Here is a 25204-nt window from a genome sequence, read left to right on the forward strand (position 1 = left end):
TTTCTTGAAGTTTAAGATTTTTTGAAGTTTGTGAGCGGTTTGTTGGCGCTAAAGTAGGCGTAGCCAACTTTTTTTTGGGTCAATCGATAGGTATTGATGAAAACAATACATTTCAGTTAAAATTTTTATTCTAGCATTAGAGTGGGTGTGGCACTCTGCTGAAACAAACTTGCGCTGCGCAGAAATACATGCCTAATCCCAGTATTGTAGCTCTCATAGTTTCCGAGATCTCAGCGTTCATACGGACAGACGGACAACCGGACAGACGGACATGGCTAGATCGACTCGGCTAGTGATCCTGATCAAGATTATATATACTTTATGGGGTCGGAAACGCTTCCTTCTGCCGGATACATTCTTTCCGACGAATCTAGTATACCCTTTTACCTTTCGAGTAACGGGTATAAATATATATTTATTTGTCTTATAGCAATAACCTTTTGCCTGACAACAAATGATCACGTAATACATGGACAGCCTCTTATTTAGTGAGTTTAGCCATTTCCATTTCCATTTTTCCCGCTAGGCTAGCGGGTTTCGCAAATGTTGCTGTTTTTAGATCAATACACCCAACAAAAAAATCGCCCTTAAATCAAGAAAATCGCCTATGATTTTGAGCCAACGGCGACTCGCCTTTATTTTAAGTAAATAATTTTCTTGAATTTATGGTTTGCCATTTCTGGAAATAATGACAAATTTTTCTTTAATGTATGGTAAAAAACCTTAAAATTAAGGAAAATTTTCTTAAAATAAGAAAAAAATTATTTATAATGTAAGATTACCTTTTTTTACATTTGAGGAATTTGGTTGGTTTTGTATACGAAAATTTGGATTTTAAATGGATAAAACCGTTTCTAATTTTAATGGCAATTATTACATGGGGTAATAGTCTTTAAATTTTTATATTTACCTGTATTTATGTAAGATTTATTTTATATAAATACTTTATATAAACATATAAATAAACAAATGGAAAAATCCTTACCTCAGACAACCCCGGCATGAACTCGAACCCGCAACTGCTCACACCATAGCCAGACGTCTTAACCATTCGGCCACGCGTGCTTCTTGTCATACAATGTCTAAAGAGGGCTATGGTGCTTTTGGTCCGGCTTTACGCATACCAATAACGTTTATTCTAATCTAAACTCTTTTAACTACCGTTTAAACAATTTGGTAAATAGAAAAGTGAAATTAATAAGAATAAAAATTAAATAAATTTAAAAAAAAGAAAAATAAATAAACAAAGGGTACACTTGCCGTGGCGTGGGCTCGAACCAGGTACCTTTGTACGATTGTTTATTGACCGGACGTCTTTACCAGCTAGACCACCATCAAAATGTATAAAAAAAGTCACTTTTCCCTTAAAATATGGGAATTTCTTTACTAAATTTAAGTAAGAATTTACCATTATTTCAAGAAAAAAAATCAAGAAAAATTCGCCATTAGTTAAAGAAAAAATTTCGATTATTCCTCTTCTTCCTAACTTAAAAAAAAATATTGCGAAATTCCGTAAATTTTAGAAACTTTTTCTATAATCAAGACAATATTTCTTAATTCAAGAAAATATTTCTTAATTCAATGGCGTTTTAAAATCACGGGCGATTTTCTAATATTTATGGTGATTTTTTTTTTGAGTGTAGGTTTATTGACAACAATTATCTCAAGACTGTAACACAAAAAATAAGGCAAGCTGACAAACATACTTTTATCTCTAACTTTGAAAATGGTCTAGAATTTATTTAAGTTGCATAACTTTGCAATGGAGTATCGTATTGCAATTTTGTTGGTATACCCATAAAAGCAAATGAATTAAAATGCCCAAAAATTGCCTAGAATTTAGGTAAAATTGGCCTAAACTTGGAGCTAGGTCCATGTATGGCCTAAAATGTAGGACTCCATGACCTAAAATTTTAGGTTACTAATGGCCTAAAATGTAAGCAATTTTGGCCTAGGTTTAAGGTAATTGGGTGCCTAATAGCGTCTTCCATTTACTCCATCCGTTAAACGGATGGTCCATAAGGTTATGCCGTTCCGACAATTTCCCAGTTAGTTCCCCATTCAAATTTGACGGACTCTTTTATGGGATAGAATGGAGATGTTTGTTCGGTGCAACTCTGAGCTCTTCTTCTGGTGAGTGAAAATTGAAACATTCACTACGAACACGTAAACAATGATGACAGGGAACAATCCAAAATGGAAGGCGCAGAAGCAACAGGCTTGATTCGATTAGCCAGATCAGCTGTTATAGGATGGTAGATGTGCTCTGTGGGAATCGCAGTTTCACATTTGTCAAATATCTCAACCGTTTCAAACGGATGGACTCTATAGGAAGGGGGTATAAAAATAGTATATGCAGTACAAAAAGAATTTCTTCGAGCTTACAAAAGCATTTGGCCAAGATACAAGGGCATATGGACTTGGCTCAGGGGGATAAGTGGGGCGTGCCGTCACTTTCTTGTTCTCGGGGTTCAAAGTTCAAGTCCTGCCCAAAATATTTTATTTTATTTTTCTTTTCTAATAATTGAATTTGATATATTTTAATATGATGGATGTTGATGCACTACGAGCAGTACAAACAAGCACGTGCTTGTTACGCGCGGGGCCCTTTTATAAATTTGGGCAAAAAATGCGAGTTCGCGAGGAAGATACAAAAAAGAAATAGAGACGAGACACAAATGAAAATAAAAGAAGCAACTTAAAATGAAGCAAATGAGTTAAAATATTAGATTTTAATACCGGGATAGAAGTTGAAGTGTAAATTAAATGATAAAGGTTGTTACATTTATTACATAAAACGCGAAAGGGCTAGTGCAGACAAAAATTTGATGTACATCGTGGCAAACTTAGAGTATGTATAATAATTTCGTGTTTGTCTAACAGGAACATTGAAAGTTAGGCGGTTTACAAGTTCTACAGAATCAATATCACCTTTTATAAGATTTTGCATAAAAATAGTACCAAGCATTGTTCTACGATTTACAAGTGTAGGTAAATTAAATAGTAATCTACTCTGATATGAAGGTAGGTTTTGATCCCAGTTCAAACAAAGGGCAAAAAGAAAAAAAAATTTTGTACAGACTCAATACGGTCAATATGCACTTGATGTTGTGGACTACAAACCGAAGAACAATATTCCAAAATAGAACGGACAAGGGATGTAAACAATAATTGGTTGTATAAGGGTCATCAAATTCTTTTGACCCAAGCTTTATATACCCAAGAACACTCATTGCTTTGTTGACAGTGGACATTATGTGGGAGTCAAATTTAAGTTTTAGGTCCAGAAGAACACCTAAATCGTTAACTAAAAAGTAGGAGTACCCCTATAAAAAGTCATAACGTTGCATTTAAGGCAGTTCAAATTTTAAAGGTTGTACTCACACCATCGCTGAAAACAATAAATATCTGACTGTAAGTTGAAACCCGACGCTATATCATTATATGATAAACAAAGCTTAAGATCATCAGCATACATTAGTACACGAGAATGTGTTATGATAGAGGGAAGATCGTTAATAAACAAAGTAAACAGCAAAGGGCCCAAATGACTGCCCTGAGGCACTCCAGATGTCACGTAGATCAATTTTGAAGCAGCGTTCTTGAATATAACCCTCTAAGTCCTTACATAGATTACATATAGATTACATGGAAACCCAAGCTGATATAATTTGAAAAGAGAAGAGAGTGGTTGACAGAGTCAAAGGCCTTACTATAATCTGTATTTATAACATTAGTCTGCATTTTTTCTTAAATCATAGATGATTTTATAATAGATGACAATTCAAGAAGGTTGGTGGTGGTCGATCTCCGCTTAACAAAACCATGCTGACACGGTGATATTAGCGAGGAACATAAATGTTGCAAATGAGAAGTGATAATACGTTCAAATGCTTTAGGAATTGCCGACAATTAAGAAATACCTCTATAATTCTGGGAAGAGGAATGATAAAAGAGTCCTTCCAGGAAAAACTGATGATGAAATAGACAAATTAAAAAGTTTAAGAATCGGTTTACAGTTGGTTGACGCACAAAACTTAAGCACACACCCGGGGAGTTTGGGAGACCGGGAGAATAAGTTGGCGTTGTTGTTGCTAAGTCTCTTAAGAGAGAATTTTCCGTAATTTCAGGGGTAAAAATACAATTTGCCTATTTAAGGGATTAGGGTAGTTAGAATTTGACTAAGCAGGCGAACTATAAGTAGTTTGGAAAAACAGCAATTTCAGAATCCGTCGATGCCTCCATTGAGTTAAAACGTACCGATGAAGGCAATGCCGACGACTTACGCTTGGCATTAACAAAGTTATAAAACTGCTTCGGATCATTTGAAAATTCGAATTTACATCGACTTAAATACATAGAATAGCAATGACTATTGAGAACATTAAAGTCCGATCGAGCCACCACATATTTCGAAAAATCAGATGGCTTACCCGATTTTTTATACTTTTTAGAGGTGTTTGTTTTAAGGTTTTTAAGTCTTTGAAGCGCATTGGTAAACCAAGGAGGCCTGTTTAGCTTTGAAGGAAGCCTATCAGGAACGCATACATTAAAAAAGGATTTAGTGTTAATAGAATAGTGTTAGAATAGTTCAGTGGCGCTTTCAATATCCATACAATTGTACAAGTCAGTCCAATTACACCAGTTTACAAAAAAAAATTGATGAAATACGCACTTCAGCAAACCTTTGTTTTCCGGTAAGATACATCTCCCTGATTAAGAAAAGGGCATTTAAAATTTTTTCTATGGTACCAATTTTTTTTAAAGTGTAAAAAACGTTTTTCGCACTTTTTTATTTTCTAACTCGAGTTGTGATAAACCGAATTCGGTCATTAAAGACTCATTTTACAGGTAATGGAATGCCCTTTAACTTTCTTATACACATCATTGAGTTCCATTCTTTAGTTTAGAAGCTACACTTCGTCAAAGTTGAAAAAGTTGGAAAAAATGCAAAAACGCTGGCATAAATTGCTTCTTTAAAAATACACGCCTAAAAACCGAAATTAGTTTTATGTTGTTTTCTTAAAGGCTGAACTTTAACGGAGAATATAAGCCATTGATCACGACAATCCGTTGGTAAATCGATTTTTTACAGATTTTTAAACGTATATACCCAAGTTCAGTGTTCGGGAGCAGCGGCCGTTAAACATTATTTTAAATTTTCAGTGTTGGGGAACGTAAGATTTTGGTGCAAGTAGTTATGCATAACGTCAGTTTCTTTGCTATTAGTGCTGGGCAAGCTAAAAAGTATGCGATTGCAGTTACAAGGATATCATTTTCATATATTTTTAGCAAGGAAATAGCAAGGAAACTGACGTTATGCACTACAACTTGCACCAAATTCTTACGTTCCCCAACACTGAAAATTTAAAATAATGTTTAACGGCCGCTGCTCCCGAACACTGAACTTGGGTATATACGTTTAAAAATCTGTAAAAAATTGATTTACCAACGGATTGTCGTGATCAATGGCTTATATTCTCCGTTAAAGTTCAGCCTTTAAGAAAACAACATAAAACTAATTTCGGTTTTTAGGCGTGTATTTTTAAAGAAGCAATTTATGCCACCGTTTTTGCATTTTTTCCAACTTTTTCAACTTTGACGAAGTGTAGCTTCTAAACTAAAGAATGGAACTCAATGATGTGTATAAGAAAGTTAGAGGGCATTCCATTACCTGTAAAATGAGTCTTTAATGACCGAATTCGGTTTATCACAACTCAAGTTAGAAAATAAAAAAGTGCGAAAAACGTTTTTTACACTTTAAAAAAAATTGGTACCATAGAAAAAATTTTAAATGCCCTTTTCTTAATCAGGGAGATGTATCTTACCGGAAAACAAAGGTTTGCTGAAGTGCGTATTTCATCAATTTTTTTTTGTAAACTGGTGTTATATTGAGAAATCATATCGTTAAGTTTATTACGGTCACATTTTCGAAAACACCTCTTTTTCGTTGGAGAAACTAAAGGAGAGAGGCTATCAACGCATGGGAAGAAGATTGTCAATTCCATTGTTGGATGATATCGGTCTTCAGGTACAACAAGAGCGTTATTTCTAGATACCGTGACTTCAGACGTGTCTGAAACAAACACAAGATCAAATTGTCTATTTAATGAATTCCGCATAAAGCTTACTTGCTGTAACGATAGTTCTAAAAGGCCATCCACAAAATCATGGACGGGTAAAAGTATAGTGACAAGTAAGGGAGATTAAAGTCACCCAAAACAATCAAAAGGTCTCTGTTAGAAAGAAGGGATAGAATAGATTTTATCGCAGACAGATGGTGCTCATAAATTATTAAATCAGAGCCAGGTGGAATATAGGAACACCTAGAAAGGAATAGATAAGGATTGCAAGGAAACTTTCACACTAACAAATTCATTTTCGTTAGGGATATCAGAGTGAATTCTCTCAGGTGTTAGATGTTAGGTAAAGCATCGGACTCTCGCGCGGAAGACCCGGGACCGATTGCCACCGCGGACAAAATAGATTTTTTTTTAAGGAATATACAATATTTTTTGGGAGATAAATTAAAATAAATCAATTATATTATTATCACGAGTAGCAATTAAAGCTTTTTTTAAAAAAAAGACCAATTTTTAGGGCATTTTTATACCCGTTACTCGTAGAGTAAAAGGGTATACTAGATTCGTCGAAAAGTATGTAACAGGCAGAAGGAAGCGTTTCCGACCCCATAAAGTATATATATTCTTGATCATGATCACTAGCTGAGTCGATCTAGCCATGTCCGCCTGTCCGTCTGTCCGTATGAACGCTGAGAGCTCGGAAACTATAAAAGCTACAATACTGGGAATAGGCTTGCAGGTTCCTGCGCAGCGCAAGTTTGCTTCAGCAGAGTGCCACGCCCACAAGCCGCCCAATGCTGTGGCTCCTACAGTTTTGATGCTAGAATAAAAATTTTAACTGAAATATATTGTTCTCATCAATACCTACCGATTGACCCAAAAAAAACTTTGCCACGCCCACTTTAACGCCCACAAACTTCAAAAAATCGTAAATATGAACGTGGATATCTCGGAAACTATCAAAGATAGAGAATTGGGATCTCAGATTTAGATTCCGTAGCCTTGTGTGCAGCGCAAGTTTGTCAAGCAAATATGCCACGCCCACTCTAACGCCCACAAACCGCCCAAGCCTGTGGCGCCCACAATTTTCATGCTAGATACAAAATTTTAACTGAACTGTATTGGTCTCGTTTAATCTCGTTTTGCTGCTTGCATATCTCCATTTCCCATTGGTCCCTTTAGCTAAGTAACGGGTATCTGATAGTCGAGGTGCTCGACTATAGCGTTCCTCCTTGTTTGGCCTAAAATGTTTAATTTTGTAATATACGGCTCAGTTCATGATTCTTAAAACATTATCTAAAATGAGCAATACAATTATTATTTCGTTAGGTCCAACATCAATACATAAAAGACATATTAAGTTTAAAAGGTATTTAGATGTCAAATATTTTTTGGTAAAATGCAATAATTTTTAGGCCCACGATGATCTACAATATAAGGCCATTCGTGACCTAAAAGTAAGGCAAAAAGTAAAAAAATTGACATTTTTAGGAAGCCCATGACCTAAAAAAGAACTCTTAGTTCATTTAAAATTTTTAGGGCATGCATGACCTAAAATTTGGTTTATTTATTTTTTGGGTATAGCAAAGATAGAGGGTTGGGATTTTAGATGTAAATTCCTTATCTTTGTTCGTGCGCATGCCACGCCATGTATTTGTCTCGTCAATACCTATCGATTAACCACGCCCACTTTAACACCCAAAACGCTTAAGTCCCACATAACCATATATCGAGATCGCGGATAGGTGGCGCATTACAATTTCGCTTTTCTGCTTGCACATCTCCATCTCCCTTATGCTTCCTTTAGCTGAGTAACGAATATCTGGTAGTCGGGGCACCCGACTATAGAGTTCTTTCTTATTTTTCGATTTATATTTGTAGATGGTGCTACCACCTTATTAAAGGTGGCTTTCATAGCTATTAGCGAAATCGGTCTAAAGACTCTAATCAGCATGGTGAATCTTTGGGACTAATGGGAATCCAAAATGGGCATAACGATTTCGGTTTTCATAAGTATACAAACCTAGATAAATGTTTAACTAAAAGTAAATACGTGGTCCAAGCGTGGAGATAAGCCAAAAGTTGTACTGACAATGAAAACCTTGCTTTCCAAAAAGGGGTAGGTGGAAATATATAGCCTAACATTTTCAATTTATATCCCACTAATGAATCAAAAATATGTAAGCTGAAGCGTCGATGGTTCGTGGCGACAGGTCCAGGCTTAGATGGCTTGAAAATGAATGGTGCTAGATAAGCTGGATCGGTCGAAAAGACTACTAGGTAGTCGCTGGGTGTCTTTTATATGTTAATGTCTTTTAAATGTCGCGCAGCGCTTCTCGGAAACAGGAAAAATGCCTTTTTTATTTCACTGAAGTAAACATTAGTTTCCCCCATTTATTTTTGGGAAACAGCCAAGCCTTTTGTTAAGCTGTAGGATTACGCCCCATATTTTTTAATGTATATCTACATATATAACTTTTTTTCCGATAAATGTAGCAGCAGAGCGCAAGATTTCTTGGGCCCGGCGCAAGGGATAAAAGTCCAACACCACCTGTAGCACATCAAGGGAGCAATCATTGTGGCAGTGCTGCAGGTGCAGATAACAATCACCCATTGTTCCGCGCATGCACCTTATCCTCGTGTCCAGATGTTTGTGATCATAGTACAAAGCCATTTGGCAATGCTTACGGCTCGGAGTCATTTAAAAGGTAAAGATACGTTTTTCGTCAATATCTAACCCTTGTAATAATACATAATTCTGCAGCTATGAAATAGCGGAACGCGCTACCTTTGAGGACTCCGCGGCCAAATTCTCGATCAGCCGCAGTCGTACAGATTGCACGGAGGTGTGCGACGAAACGGCTTCGGGTATAACATTCAAAACTGAACCCTTCGGACCGCCCAGCAGTCCCGAATCTACCAACGATAGCAAAATTGCGCGCTATCTTGATGACTGCTCTGGCTGTGGGCGACAAATACAGGTAGAACTGCTCTATTTCGATTTCATTAACATTATTATAGCCGTTACTCGTAGAGTAAAAGGGTATACTAGATTTGTCGGAAAGTATGTAACAGGCAGAAGGAAGCGTTTCCGACCCCATAAAGTATATGTATATATTCTTGATCAGGATCACTAGCCGAGTCGATCTAGCCATGTCCGTCTGTCCGTCTGTCCGTCCGTTCGTCTGTCCGTCTGTCCGGATGAACGCTGAGATCTCGGAAACTATAAGAGCTAGGCTATTGAGATTTGGCGTGCAGATTCCTGGTCTTCTTACTCAGCGCAAGTTTGTTTCAGCAGAGTGCCACGCCCACTCTAACGCCCACAAGCCGCCCAAATCTGTGGCTCCTACAGTTTTGAGGCGAACAAATTTTAACTGAAATGTATTGCTCTCGTCAATACCTATCGATTGACCCGATTAACGCCCACAAACTTCAAAAATCGTAGATATGAACGTGGATATCTCGGAAACTATCAAAGATAGAGAATTGAGATCTCCGATTTAGATTCCGTAGCCTTGTGCGCAGCGCAAGTTTGTCACGCGAATATGCCACGCCCACTCTAACGCCCACAAGCCGCTCAAACCTGTGGCACCCACAATTTTCATGCTAGATAAATTTTAACTGAAATGTATTGGTCTCGTCAATACCTATCGATTGATCCAAAAAAAAATTTGCCACGCCCACTCTAGCGCCCATAACGTTTAAATCTGTCTACCGCCGGTAGGTGGCGCATTTGAATCTCGCCTTGCTGCTTGCATATCTCCATCTTCCTTTGGTCCCTTTAGCTGAGTAACGGGTATCTGATAGTTGCGGTACTCGACTATAGCGTTTTTCCTTGTTTTTGAATTATTATGTGCCTTGTTCTTACGACAAATATTTAGCCAAACAAAAACACCGTTTAACACCATTTTCAAATACAAAACGGGACCACGCGTTAAAGTACTACTAACAGATTGCCATTTTAATCTAAAATTTAATATTTTTAAAGTATTTAAATGTTTGTGACAAGAGAAAACGCTATAGTTATGGTCTCGACGTTTAGATATCTGTTACTCAGCTTAAGGGAGTGCCAGAGGGATGGAGATATGCTTAAAGCAACTCTGCTCTTTTCACTAACACCACCTATCTTCTTCTTCTAAAGCGCCACTTGGCCCAGCGCCCAATAGCTTATAACGCCCCTACACTCATAAAGTTAATTTTCTAAATACTAAGAAAAGTCTTTGAGTGTCAATTTGATAAGTGTGGGTAAAGATGACACTACACCTAAGAATCTAATATATACTAACCTAAATAGTGTCATTTCGACAACAACCGTGCACTCATAGAAATTTTACTGTAAAATCGCCCTAAAAAGGGGGTCAATGGCGACTGGGTAACAAAATAAGGGCAACATTTTCTAAGAATAGGCATGTTTTGGTCCTACATTTAGGGCGACTTTTCCTAGATCTAGGGTGAATTTTCTTAAATCTACGGCGATTTTTCTGTTTTTAAAGGTAAATACCCTCAACATATGAAAAAAATGTTAAACATCAACGGCGGTATTTTTGAAGTTATGGTGACTTTCTTACTTTAATTTATATACCCGTTACTCGTAGAGTAAAAGGGTATACTAAATTCGTCGGAAATTATGTAACAGGCAGAAGAAAGCATTTCCGACCCCATAAAGTATTTATATTCTTAGTCAGGATCACTAGCCGAATCGATATAGCCATGTCCGTCTGTCCGTCTGTTTGTCCGTCCGGATAAACCTGAGATCTCGGAAACTATAAGAGCTAGATTTGAGATTTGGCAGATTCCTGAGCTTCTTACGCAGCGCAAGTTAGTTTCAGCCACGCCCAATCTAACGCCCACAAACCGCCCAAAACTGTGGCTCCTACAGTTTTGATGCTAGAATAAAAATTTGCACTGAAATGTATTGTTCTCATCAATACCTATCGAAGTTTGCCACGCCCACTTTAACGCCCACAAACCGCACATAAACTTTAAAAAATCGTCAGTATGAACGCGGATATCTCGGAAACTATAAAAGATAGAAAATTGGGATTTCAGATTTAGATTCCGTAGCCTTGTACGCAGCGCAAGTTTGTTACACCACGCCCCAAACCGCCCAAATCTGTGGTGCCGACAATTTTCATGCTAGATAAAAAATTTTAGCTGAAATGTATTAGTCTCGTCAATACCTATCGATTGATGCAAAAAAAGTTTGCCACGCCCACTCTTACGCCCACAAACCGCCTAAGCCAGTGGCACCCACAATTTTCATGCTAGAAAAAAATGTTAACTGAAATGTATTAGTCTCGATTGACCGCAAAAAAAGTTTGCCCCGCCCACTCTAACTCCCATAACGCTTAAATCTGTCTACCGTCCACATAACCATATCTCCATTTCCTTTCGGTCCCTTTAGCTGAGTAACGGGTATCTGATAGTCGAGGTACTCGAACATAGCGTTCTTCCTTGTTTTTTATGTATTTTTTCTTTAATGTACGGTGTTTTTAATGATTTAAAGGTAAAGTGCCCTAAAAACACGAGCAAGAGCCCTAAAAATTAGAACAATTTTGTATAAATAAATCGTGTTTGAACATGTTTGCTGGTGCTCGGCAAACATTATACGCGGTACTTGTTCTAGGAATTTTTGACAGTGTCCTTTTTTACTATAATTTGAGAGGGTGAGAAGGCAAGGTTATTACTCGGCCGCTCATCGCGTGTTGGTAAACTGCTAACTAGAATCATAAGAACTGAAAGTAGTCATTAATAACAGAATCAGGGATCTGTAAAAACACAGATATCCAACAACTTACTTTTTGAGAAAAATCTTCGTGGTCACTGCGAGAATCGAGAGCTCACGACCGCTGGGTCCGCTGTCGAGAACACTACCGCTGCACCACAGACACATCGCGCTAGGCGACGCTCAAAAAGGGTTCATATATCAATTTGTTCTAAAAACAAACTCTCAATTTAATTCTAAGAAATATTTTCACTAATGACAACAATCTATGTTTTATTTTACCCAGACTAAATACATTAAAAATTTGTTATTTTAATGTACTATAAATCTTTTTTGTTTATTATTTTTACGTGTTCTTAAATTTTTTCGCCTTTGCAGACAAAATTGTTCAAGAATTCAATTCTAAGAACTTGCACGAAAAAAAAATAAATGTTGACTCTTCGTGGGCTTGAACTCACGCCATGTACAAGGGTGGTCAAAAGTATTTTCACAAAAAAAAAGTTAAATATATTCATAATTTGAACTTACATCTTGTTAACTTTGGCATCAATGGAAAGGTAATTTAAATGCCGTTTGAATAATACAATACATTTCTTAACACATTCAGTACTTATTGAAAAGGACGAATTTGTGTGAAAATGTCCTTTTTGAACTTTTTTCCTCGACTTGAAAACTTAAATTTTTTGATGCAAAAAGTTTCTTCAAACAAAAATAATAGTAACTGCAAAAAGAATTTTTCAAAAATCATTTTGCTTATATTTTTTATGATTTTTTGAAAATGCTTAGAAACATGCATTTTAGGCATATTTTTCTCTTTTTCATACAAATTTTTTCCGACAGTGTCACCTTTAAAAAATCATAAAAAATATAAGCAAAATGATTTTTGAAAAATTCTTTTTGCAGTTACTATTATTTTTGTTTGAAGAAACTTTTTGCATCAAAAAATTTAAGTTTTCAAGTCGAGGAAAAAAGTTCAAAAAGGACATTTTCACACAAATTCGTCCTTTTCAATAAGTACTGAATGTGTTAAGAAATGTATTGTATCATTCAAACGGCATTTAAATTACCTTTCCATTGATGCCAAAGTTAACAAGATGTAAGTTCAAAATATGAATATATTTAACTTTTTTTTTGTGAAAATACTTTTGACCACCCTTGTAGATGAGTTTGAAAGTTCAACGCATTAGACCGCTATGCCACTTATTTTCAAATTTCAAGGTCGATTTTGGATGATTTTTTTTTCTGCGAAATAAGACAATTTGCCCTAAATATGAGAAAATATTAAAAGCATATGCTCGGAAAAATTCGTCCTAAATAATAGAAATAACTGGCATTTTACAAAAATTAACCCTAAAACATATTTCAAATGGCGATAATTCCTATCTATAGGGCGATTTTTCTTAATGTTAGGGCGATATTATGCTTAGGGCGATTTTTATAGTATTTAGAAAAACAATTTTATGAGTGTATTCGACGTACTCGACTATAGCGTCCTTCCTTGCTTTTATTTGAAATCTGAAAACATTTTAAATACAACTTTTTTATTAAAAATGTAAGATCCCTTCAGTTCAAAAAAAAAAGTTTCTCTTGAGAATCCCGTGGGACATGTCCTCTTGCACAAGTGAAGAACAAGTTACGCTCCATATAGAAAATTGCATGGGATGTCCGCATTTTCACAAGTGAAAATTCAAATGAAACTTTTCCGTAGTCCCACGGGATTTCACTTGTTCCTTATACTCATTTTTCGTATGGCTTGTCACGTGCCGGTGACACGACCTACGTGAAATCACTTGTGAAAATCAGAATATTTCCAATGAGTTTTCAAATATGAAATCACTTGCAAGTGACACGTCCCAAGTGAAATCACTTTTAAAATTCAGAATTGTTCCCGTGAGTTTTCACTTATGAAAATATAGAAATTTTAATACATACAATTTTAATTACATTTTAATTCATTTTAATTAAATCGTGTTATTCAGATTTTCAATAAGGGGACAATTATTTTTAGTATTTCTGTTTTTTTGTTTTGTTAGTTTATTTTTCACGTTCGGCATCGCCTTTCTCAAACATTTGTCCGTGTCCTCGGAGTCCTTGGTCAACGCTCCTGAAAAAATGTATGGGCATATGATTAAAAATGCGTTTTACTTGTTTATTTGTATATTTACCTTTTAGAGCTGTGTATAAACCCTTTGCGGGATTTTTTTTGGAACAAAACATTTCGTCATCTACTTTCGGCTAACGGAACCCATTGAATACCTTCAAAACTTACGTACTTTAAACTAAGATCAATGCACAACATCTTAAGTTTAACGTAGCACTTACCTAACTTTATTATATTAACTTATAGAAACGATTAAAGTAACTCTGCTGCGCACAATTAAAATGGATGCTTCCCTTTCAATCACTCAAACAGAATGCACCAAGTCTTCTTCTCACCGCTTTATTTGATTATACCCTTGCAGAGGGTATATTGATTTCAGTCAGAAGTTTGCAACGCAGTGAAGGAGACGTTTCCGACCCCATAAAGTATATATATTCTTGATCAGCATGACTAGACGAGTCGATCTAGCCATGTCCGTCTGTCCGTCTGTCCGTCCGTTTCTACGCAAACTAGTCTCTCAGTTTTAAAGCTATCGGGCTGAAACTTTCCCAAAAGTCTTATATCTTTTGCAGGTAGTATATAAGTCGGAACCAGCCGGATCGGACAACTATATCTTATAGCTCCCATAGGAATAATCGGACAAAAAAATGAAAAAAAATTATATCTTTGGTGTTTTTTAGCATATAAACTCCTAAGCTTGGAAATAACAATTTTTAAATAATTTTGAATTTTGAATTAAATTTTATCGAAATCGGACGACTATATCATATAGCTGCCATAGGAACGATCGGAAAATTTGTGGAAAAATAATATGAAAAAAATTTTAGCTTCGGTGTTTTTCAACATATAACCTCCAACGCTTAGAAATAACATTTTTTAATTAGTTCTGAATTTCGAATTAAATTTTATCAAAATCGGACGACTATGTCATATAGCTGCCATAGGAACGATCGCAAAATTGGTAGGAAAATAATATGAAACAAATTATAGCTTCGGTGTTTTTTAACATATAACCTCCTACGCTTGGAAATAAAATTTTTTAATTAGTTCTGAGTTTCGAATTTAATTTTATCAAAATCGGACGACTATATCATATAGCTGCCATAGGAACGATCGGAAAATTGGTAGGAAAATAATATGAAACAAATTATAGCTTCGGTGTTTTTTGACATATTATCTTATACTATTGGGAATATCATTTTTTGTGTTTTTAAATTTAATAATTAGAGCTGCAAGGGTATATAAGCTTCGGCTTGCCGAAGCTAACTTCCTTTCTTGTTTCTTTTGTTTTCTCTTCGATGTTGCCGCTTGCCACTGCACCTATACTTTTTCTAAAGCGAAAAATATCCCTCTATATAATTTTTACTTCTTGAGTAAAAAATACAATATGCATTTTTAAAAAATGTTAATACTAAAATGTTTTAAGTATTTAAATCAATTTTAACGGACTAAATTTCTATAACTAAACTAAAAAATTATATTGTAATAAAAATGTATAATAAGTTAACATAACATTTTAAGTAAATTCAATTTACTTAATTTTCCTATAATCAAATAATTTACTTTTATAAAACAATATTAATCGTTCTTTTCGATATACAATAATGCTCCTAAAATATTAGGGCATTCACTTGTCGCTGCTCCACGAAAATTTTTCGACGAAATGTTAGTCGCTAGCCGAACATAACAGAGAGACGCAAAAGAAACAACGGACCGGCCGAAATTTGTCTCTGAGAGCGCCGAGTGCAGGCAGATTATAAGACAAAGAAAGAGAAGGATCCTCCGAATATCTGCCTCTCCTTGTAGGCAGTCTTCTACGCTGCGCCGACTTCTCTGCTAACGTCAACAGCAGCACAGGGCACAAAAAAAATAAAAAAGCGATACTTGAGCGCAGTTCGAAACTCGAACAATCAAAAAAGCTTTTATCGGTATCGAAGCATCCACGGTTGTTGTTAAAATGACTCTATTTAGGGTCAAATAGGATTTTTCATACAATGTACACTCATAAAATTATTTTTCTAAATACTAGAAAAATCGCCCTAAACATGAAATCGCCTTAACATTAAGAAAAATCGCCCTAAATATAGGAAAAATCGCCATAGAAAATATGTTTTAGGGTTAATTTTTCTCAAATTTCTATTATGTAGGGCGAATTTTTCCGAGCATATACTTTTAATATTTTCTCATATTTAGGGCAAATCGCCTTATTTCGTAAAACAAAAAATCAACCAAAATCGCCCTTGAAACTAGAAAATCGCCCTTGAAATTTGAAATTCGGTAGCCTAGCGGTCTAATGCGTTAAACTTTCAAACTCATCTAAATGGCGTGAGCTCGAGCCCACAAAGAGTCAACATTTATTTTTCTTTTTTGTGCAAGTTTTTAGAATGGAATTCTTAAACAATTTTGTGTGCAGAGGCAAAACAAATTTTAGAACACGTCAAAATAACAAATAAAAACAAGGAAGAACGCTATAGTCGAGTACCTCGACTATCAGATACCCGTTACTCAGGTGAAGGGACCAAAGGAAAATGGAGATATGCAAGCAGCAAATGCGCCACCTACCGGCGGTAGACAAATTTTTAGCGTTGTGAGCGTTAGAGTGGGCGTGGCAAAGTTTTATTTAAATCAATCGATAGGTATTGACGAGACCAATACATTTCAGTTAAAATTTTTTATCTAGCATGAAAATTGTGGGCGCCACAGATTTGGGCGGTTTGTGGGCGTTAGAGTGGGTGTGGCATATTCGCGTAACAAACTTGCGCTGCGCTCAAGCCTACAGAATCTAAATCTGAAATCCCGTTTCTCTATCTTTGATATTTTCCGAGATATCCGCGTTCATATTTACGATTTTTTGAAGTTTGTGGGTGATTTGTGGGCGTTAAAGTGGGCGTGGCAAAGTTTTTTAGGTCAATCGGTAGGTATTGATGAGAACAACACATTTCAGTTAAAATTTTTATTCTAGCATCAAAACTGTAGGAGACACAGTTTTGGGCGGTTTGTGGTCGTTAGAGTGGGCGTGGCGCTCTACTGAAACAAACTTGCGCTGCGTAAGAAGCTCAGGAATCTGCACGCCAAATCTCAATAGCCTAGCTTCCGAGATCTCAGCGTTCATCCGGACAGACAGACAGACAGACGGACAGACGGACAGACGGACATGGCTAGATCGACTCGGCTAGTGATCCTGACCAAGAATATATATACTTTATGGGGTCGGAAACGCTTCCTTCTGCCTGTTACATACTTTCCGACGAATCTAGTATACCCTTTTACTCTACGCCCACTGTAACGCCTACAAACCGCCCAAGCCTGTGGCGTCCACAATTTTTATGCTAGATTCAAAATTTGAACTGAACTGTATTGGTCTCGTCAATACCTACAGATTAATCAAAAAAAATCTGTCTACCGCCGATAGGTGGCGCATTTCAATCTCGCTTTGCTGCTTGCATATCTCCATTTCCCTTTGGTCCTTTTAGCTGAGTAACGGGTATCTGATAGTCGAGGTACTCGACTATAGCGTTCTTCCTTGTTTTTGGGTGTAATGGACTGAAAAAGTTTTAGGCATACTCGTATATTTCATTTTTCAGGCTAAGCAAATTTTAGTCCATTGTTCCTTAAACTAATGTTTGTGGACTAAAATAAAGGAAAGGTGTAAGCTTGGAATACGTCATAAACTATGTTACATGTAGAAGGAAGTGTTTCCGATCCTAAAGAGTATATATATACTAGATCAGGATCACTAGTCAAGTCGATCCACCCATTAACCAGGTAACGGGTCGTGACGATCGCACCTTACAAATGTCCTGAAATTTATATTTGTTGATGAAAAACTCTTGTAAATTCGACTAACTAAGTACACTTTATAAAATGTTTTAATTTTTCCATCACCGACCATCACAGCAGATTTTCAATTATGCCGCCATGTATAGTAATGGCTTTCGTCCACTCTCCTGATGCGCGTTCGCCACTACTCGGACTGCCGTCCACAGTGTTAATTGTTATTATTTCCAAACCTTTGATTTCCCTCGTACTTTCATTTTTATTTGCCACTTTAATACCCTGCAGCTAACTCTTATCAAAGAAAAACACCGCCTAACGTGGTAAAAATAGTGAATATCGCACGTTCAACAGAAAAAAGTTCTGATATCAACTTTGTAATTTTAAATTGATTTTAAATAAGTCAAAGGTTGAGGAATCTCAAATGCTTAAAAGTTCTGATGGTGTTTTCAAACTCAACTGTCCTGTTTTTAAAAATATCACGAAAAAACTTTTTAAAAAATGTAATTTACCTCTGATTTTGTAAAGATTTTAGTAAGAACAATTGAGTCAAAGTAAAGTTTAGATTTTAGAATTAACTTTACAATGACATGTAAATCATGTCTCTACCTTAAGGCGTTTCGGGGCTGTCCATATATTACGTAATCATTTGGTGTCGGGCTATATAGTTTCAAATTTCAAGAGAAATCTGTCGTTTCTTACATTTCCCGCCGGGGGCCTTTATCCCCACCGTATCCAGCAGATCCAATTTTCTAAATTTTTACTTTTACACTTTCACCGCTTTTTCTCCCAAACAAATCTATATTTCGAAAGTCTAGGTATGCAATCTTCTTAGTTTTTGCAATACCTTTCGATTGGTGTATCACTTGTTACGATCGGACCATAATGGCAGATTTTCACTTCTGCGGCTATATATAGTAGTTGTCTTCGCACGCTCTCTTGCGCGCTTCGCCACTACGTGTACTGCCGTCCACAGTGATGTTATGTTTACTTATTATACAGTTTTATTACAACATAATTTTGTAGTTTAGTTATAGAAATTAAGTCCGTTAAAATTGATTTAAATATTTAAAACATTTTAGTATTAACATTTAAAAAACAAGGAAGAACGCTACAGTCGAGTACCTCGACTATCAGATACCCGTTACTCAGCTAAAGGGACCAAAGGGAAATGGAGATATGCAAGCAGCAAAGCGAAATTGAAATGTGCCACCTACCGGCGGTAGACAGATTTAAGCGTTATGGGCGTTAGAGTGGGCGCGGCAACATTTTTTTTGGATCAATCGATAGGTATTGACGAGACCAATACATTTCATTTAAAATTTTGTATCTAGCATAAAAATTGTGGGCGCCACAGGCTTGGGCGGCTTGTGAGCGTTAGAGTGGGCGTGGCATATTCGCATAACAAACTTGCGCTGCGTACAAGGCTACGGAATCTAAATCTGAAGTCCCAATACTCTATCTTTAATAGTTTCCGAGATCTCCGCGTTCATACTAACGATTTTATGAAGTTTGTGGGCGGTTTGTGGGCGTTCAAGTGGGCGTGGCAAACTTTTTTTTGGGTCAATCGATAGGTATTGATGAGAACAATTCATTTCAGTTTAAATTTTTACTCTAGCATCAAAACTGTAGAAGCCACAGTTTTGGGCGGTTTGTGGGCGTTAAAGTGGGCGTGGCACTCTACTGAAACAAATTTGCGCTGCGTAAGAAGCTCAGGAATCTGCACGCCAAATCTCAATAGCCTAGCTTTTATAGTTTCCAAGATCTCAGCGTTTATCCGGACAGACAGACAGACGGACAGACGGACATGGCTAGATCGACTCGGCTAGTGATCCTGATCAAGAATATATATACTTTATGGGTTCGGAAACGCTTCCTTCTGCCTGTTACATACTTATCGACGAATCTAGTATACCCTTTTACTCTACGAGTAACGGCTACAAAAATCGTATCGTATTTTTTACTCAAGAAGTAAAAATTAAATAGTCGGATATTTTTGCTTAAGAAAGGGTATAGGTGCAGTGGCACGCGCCAACAGCGAAGAGAAAACAAAAGAAATCAAGTAAAGGGGTGAGAAGAAGACTTGGTGCATTCTGTTTGAGTGATTAAAAGCGAAGCATCCATTTTAATTGTGCGCAGCAGAGTTACTTTAATCGTTTCTTTAAGTTAATATAATAAAGTCAGGTAAGTGCTACGTTAAGCTTAAGATGTTGTGCATTGATCTTAGTTTAAAGTACGTAAATTTTGAAGGTATTCAATGGGTTCCGTTAGCCGAAAGTAGATGACGAAATGTTTTGTGCCAAAAAAAATCCCGCAAAGGGTTAATCACAGCTATATAAGGTAAATATACAAATTAAAAAGTAAATCGCATTTTTTAATCATATGCGCATACATTTTTTCAGGAGCGTTGGCCAAGGACTCCAAAGACCCGGACAAATGTTTGAGAAAGGCGATGACGAACGTGAAAAACAAACTAACAAAACAAAAAAACAGAAATACTAACAATAATTGTCCTCTTATCTGAATAATAAATCTAATTAAAATAAATTTAAATGTAATTAAAAATGTATGTATTTTAAATTCAATAGTTTCATAAGTGAAAACTCATGGAAAAATTCGGATTTTCACAAGTGATTTCACTTGGGACGTGTCACTTGCAAGTGATTTTACAAGTGAAAACTCATTGAAAAATTCTGATTTTCACAAGTGATTCACTTGGGACGAGTCACCGGCACGTAACAGGCCGAAGGACTTAGAAAAATTTTCATTTCAATTTTCACTTGTGAAAATGCGGACATCATCACCATACAATTTTCTATATGGAGCGTCACTTGTTCTTCACTTGTGCGAGAGGACATGTCCCACGTGATTACCAAGGTGATTCACAAGTGAAACTTTTTTTTGGAACTGAAGGGAAGTTATCCATGTCTAGCTTTTTTCGCGCTAAGCTAGCGGGTTTCGCAAATGTTTTAGAACAAATGTTTTTCAGATCAATAGGTTTAATAAGACAACAATTATCCCAGGACTGTAACACAAACATATTTTTTGGTCTTAATTTGAAAATGGTCTAGAATTTATTTAAATTGCATAACTTTGCAATGGAGTATCGTATTGCAATTTTGTTGGTATACCCATAAAAACAAATGACCTAAAATGCCCAAAAATTGCTTAGAATTTAGGTAAAATTGGCCTTAATCTGGATCTAAGTCCATGTATGGCATAAAATTTAGGCCTCCCTAAACTAAAACTTTAGGTCACTAACGGCCTAAAATATAAGCAATTTTGGCCTAGATTTGAGATAATTGGGTGCCTAAAAATAGTTTCTTGGAACTTACAAAAGCATTTTGCCAAAATATAAAAGCATATGGACTTGGGTCAGGGGGATAAGTGGAGCGCCCCGGCACTCTTTTGTTTTCGGGGTTCGAAGTTCGAGTCATGCCCAAAACATTTAAATGTATTTTTCTTTTCTAATAATTGAATCTGATATATTTTTCAGTACAATATCAATCAATCAATAATTATAGTTAAAATTGATAAGGAAATATTTAATGTATCCTAAAAACTTTCGACTTACTTTGGCCTGAACCGGGGTCCTCGTACATCAGAGGCAGACGCCTTACCCATTGACCCATCGCACCATGTCACGCGCAAGCGTGTAAGTTCAAGTTATAAGTAACGCATCGGACTCTCGCGCGGAATTTTATTGGAATATTCAATATTAACATGGAGATAAATTAAAATAAGCTAATTATATTATCATGAGTAAGCATTAAACATGTTTTTTTTAATTAATACCCAATTTTTAGGGCATATATGGCCTCAAATGTTCCATTTTGTAATAATACGGCTCAGTTAATTTATCTTAAAAGAGTATCTTAAATAATTGGTTAATAAATATAAGAAATACAATTATTATTTGGTTAGGTCCAACATCAATATATAACAGCAATTATTGAGTTTAAAAGGTTTTTAGTTGTCAAATATTTTTAGGTAAGATGCAGTAATATTATGGCCCAAGATGTCCTTAAATATTAGGCCATTCGTGACCCAAAAATAAGGAAAAATATTTAGGCAGTGTATACCCTGAAAATGAACTTTTAGTCCATTTAAACTTTTTTAGGCCATGCATGACCTTAAATTTGGTTGATTATTTTTCTGGGTGTATAGAAGTCTCCTCATGCACACTCCCGGTGCGATTCGTCACTACGTAAGCTGCCATCCACAGTGATACTTAGAATACACGAAAATAATGTAAGTGATAAAAAATGTAATAAAAACAAACCTACCAGGAACTTCCATCATCCGTCTAAATGCATTATTACAAAATTATTTCGTAAACTAGTGTTAATAATTCCACTCAACATGCCAACCATATTTATACCCGTTAATAAATGTTGTAGATTTGTCGGAATGTATGTAATAAGTATAAGGAAATGTTTCCGACCCTATAAAATCTATATATTCTTAATCAGGATCACTAGCCGAATCGTTCTAGCCATGTCCGTCTGTCTGTCCGTTCGTATGAACGCTTAGATCTCGGAAATTATAAAAGCTAGAAAGTTTGGACTTGGCTTGTACATTTTTGAGCTTCTTGGGCAATGCGAGCAGGGTGCCACGCACAATCTAACGCCCACAAATGTCTATGACCCTAAATCCCGCCTAGAGCCCTCATTTTTTAATATTTTGCAAATATTTAACTGAGACTTTGTTTTTACTATCAATACCCATCTACATGCCAAATTATTTTAATCGGTTTATTATTTTATTATATTTTTTTTTATATTTACCAACTGTCAAGTATATATATTCTTACACAGGATCACTAGCCGAGTCGATCTAGCCATGTCCGTCCGACCGTCACATTTTTGAAGATTTTGTAAAAGCTTAAATTGAAATTGATTTTTATATTGATTAATACTTTTAAAGAACTGAGAATCGTACCAACTGCATTGCTGTTTTAAAAGCTATGACCAACTAAGTTCAACAGTCTTTGACATGGTCAGTAATGCGGCTACCGTCTGCTTGGTGCCGTGGCGCTGCCATGTGTGGTGTGTGCGCTTAGAAAAAATGCCTTTGAGTTTTATTTTAATTGAAATTTGACACACGGTAACGGGGATCTGATAGTCGAAGGACTCGACTTTATCGATTCTTCTTGTTAAATTTTCATCCAATGCATACGTTATTTACAAAAACTGTCTGTCATATTCCTAGGATCGATTCTACCTCTCCGCTGTGGAAAAACGATGGCACGCCAGCTGCTTACAGTGCTATGCTTGCCGGCAGCCGTTGGAACGGGAGTCCTCATGCTACTCACGAGATGGCAACATTTATTGCAAAAGCGATTATTATAGGTAAGCCACTTATCCATTGGGACCGGCGGTTGAAACTGCGGCTTGGAGTTTCTGGGATGTCTTGGCTTTGATTAATCAGATAAACCACCGACTGCATGCTAAGACATTGACTAGAAAATTATTTCCAAACACGCAAGTTTCTGTGCACGCGGATGCCTTAAGATTAAAAACCCGTCATTGTTTTTGGGCCACTGTGCAAAGACAGAGCGGGAGGCAAACGCGATCGCGAATTCGCGAGTGGAAGCAGACCGCAACGAAAATACTAGCGACCGTCCGCTCGTCAATCTATCCCTCTATTGGGTGAGGGGCCCTGCGTGCGTTCTGCTGTTTGCTTTTTATTCTTAGGAGCGCCCTCTAACCTGCTCCCGCCTCTCATCCTTTTAGGATGAGATATTTTCTATTTTATAGGGTAATTTTTATGAAATTGTTGGGGTAATCTTACTTACATAGAGACCAATTTTGTTTCAAAATAGAAACCAATTCTTTAATTCATAAAAATGTTTCTAAAAAATATAAATATTTTCTAACAATAAAAACATATGCATTCGTGATATATTTTTGTATATGCGTATATATTTTGATGGTACATATGCAGCCATGTGAATGTGGTTACACAAGTAACTAACGCTATAAATGAGAACTGCGGGGGAGAGCGATGAGAAATGTTGACAATTTTCATTATTTAATAATCACTGGGACGGCAGTCCACATAGTGACGAAGCGCACCACGAGAGTGTGCGAAGGCGACTACTATAAATACACGAAAAAATGAAAATCTACTGTGATTGTTCAATCGTTACTCTATTGAAAGGTATCGGAAAAACTAAAAGGATTGCATACCAAGATTTATAAAAATTCGCTTGGTTTGGGACAAAGAACGGTAAAAGTGTAAATGTAAAAATTTTAAAAACTTGATATGTTGGGGCCGTTTGGGATAAATTCACAAGTTCATTTGTCTAGTTGTACTCTCACTCAAAATGCGCCTCGAGTAACACCTCATTTGTTAAAATCAGTTCAAATCAATTCAAAAGTAATACGCAAATGAAGATTTTGGGGGACTTCTCAAAACTCGCTAGTTTGGTGGCAAACAGATATAAACAAGCCTTTTTAACAAGATTTGTCTAAATACCACCATAAAAAATTATAATCATAAGCTTTTTTATTCAATTTTTTTTTTTGATTTTTCAAAACCGTTTTTGGATTAATCCTGAAGTGTTTAGCCTTGAGATTCCTCAACTCCAAACATACGACACGTTGTTTTAAAAAGTCACGATTAATCCAAACTCCATTTGAAGGTCCTGGAAATTTAAGACGATGTTAAACAGCTTAATATAAGAAAATTGTTTTACAACTTTTGGAAAAAATAGTTAGTTTGGCAGAAAAGTAGCTATAAATATCTATATTTAGTACACCCGTAACTTGTAAACTACTAAAGCTACGCTTTTCGAAACGACTTTTATTCCTTCTCTGCGTTAAAAACTTTTGACGTAAACTAAGTTTGCACTCTTTTCAAACATCCGTTTACACTGTGAAAAAATCTTTAAATGTGCGCTCCACAGAATTGCATGCGAAATCCCAACCTTTACACCGGAATAAAAGAAAAATCACTACTGTATTAATTTTTAATTTAAACGTGTCTTCTGATCATGGTATTGAGGTGCACTAATGTGAAAACTGACATGATTGTGGACGGTAGTCCACTTTGTGACGAAGCCCACTGCATCACTGCTGTGATGGTACGATCATAACTACACTCAAAAAAAAAATCACCATAAATATTACAAATTCGCCCGTGATTTTAAAACGCCATTGAATTAAGAAATATTTTCTTGAATTAAGAAATATTTTCTTGATTATAGAAAAAGTTTCTAAAATTAACGGAATTTCGCCATATTTTTTTTTCTTTGTAAAGAAGAAGAAGAAGAATAAAAATTTTTCTTTAACTAATAGCGAATTTTTCTTGATTTTTTTTTCTTGAAATAATGGTAAATTCTTACTTAAATTTAGTAAAGAAATACCCATATTTTAAGGAAAAAGTGACTTTTTTTTATACATTTTGATGGTGGTCTAGCTGGTAAAGACGTCCGGTCAATAAATAATCGTACAAAAGTACCTGGTTCGAGCCCACGCCACGGCAAGTGTACCCTTTGTTTATTTATTTTTCTTTTTT

General features: G+C 36.1%; 1 protein-coding gene across 3 annotated transcripts in view; it reads left to right on the top strand.

The window, feature by feature from the left end:
- Positions 1 to 25204, top strand: part of LOC119559145 (protein apterous) — a 70419-nt gene that overhangs the window by 15203 nt on the left and 30012 nt on the right. The window contains exons 2-4 of one of the 3 annotated variants that reach the window (XM_037872214.1): positions 8583 to 8791; positions 8848 to 9064; positions 22895 to 23034. In XM_037872214.1, the coding sequence (XP_037728142.1) occupies positions 8583 to 8791; positions 8848 to 9064; positions 22895 to 23034 (566 nt within the window). Of the gene's footprint in view, positions 1 to 8579; positions 8792 to 8847; positions 9065 to 22894; positions 23035 to 25204 lie in introns of all 3 variants that reach the window. The other 2 variants (XM_037872213.1, XM_037872215.1) reach the window with 2 other exon arrangements.

This window comes from Drosophila subpulchrella, unplaced genomic scaffold (assembly GCF_014743375.2).
Source record: "Drosophila subpulchrella strain 33 F10 #4 breed RU33 unplaced genomic scaffold, RU_Dsub_v1.1 Primary Assembly Seq18, whole genome shotgun sequence".
In the NCBI taxonomy this organism is placed as follows: domain Eukaryota; kingdom Metazoa; phylum Arthropoda; class Insecta; order Diptera; family Drosophilidae; genus Drosophila; species Drosophila subpulchrella.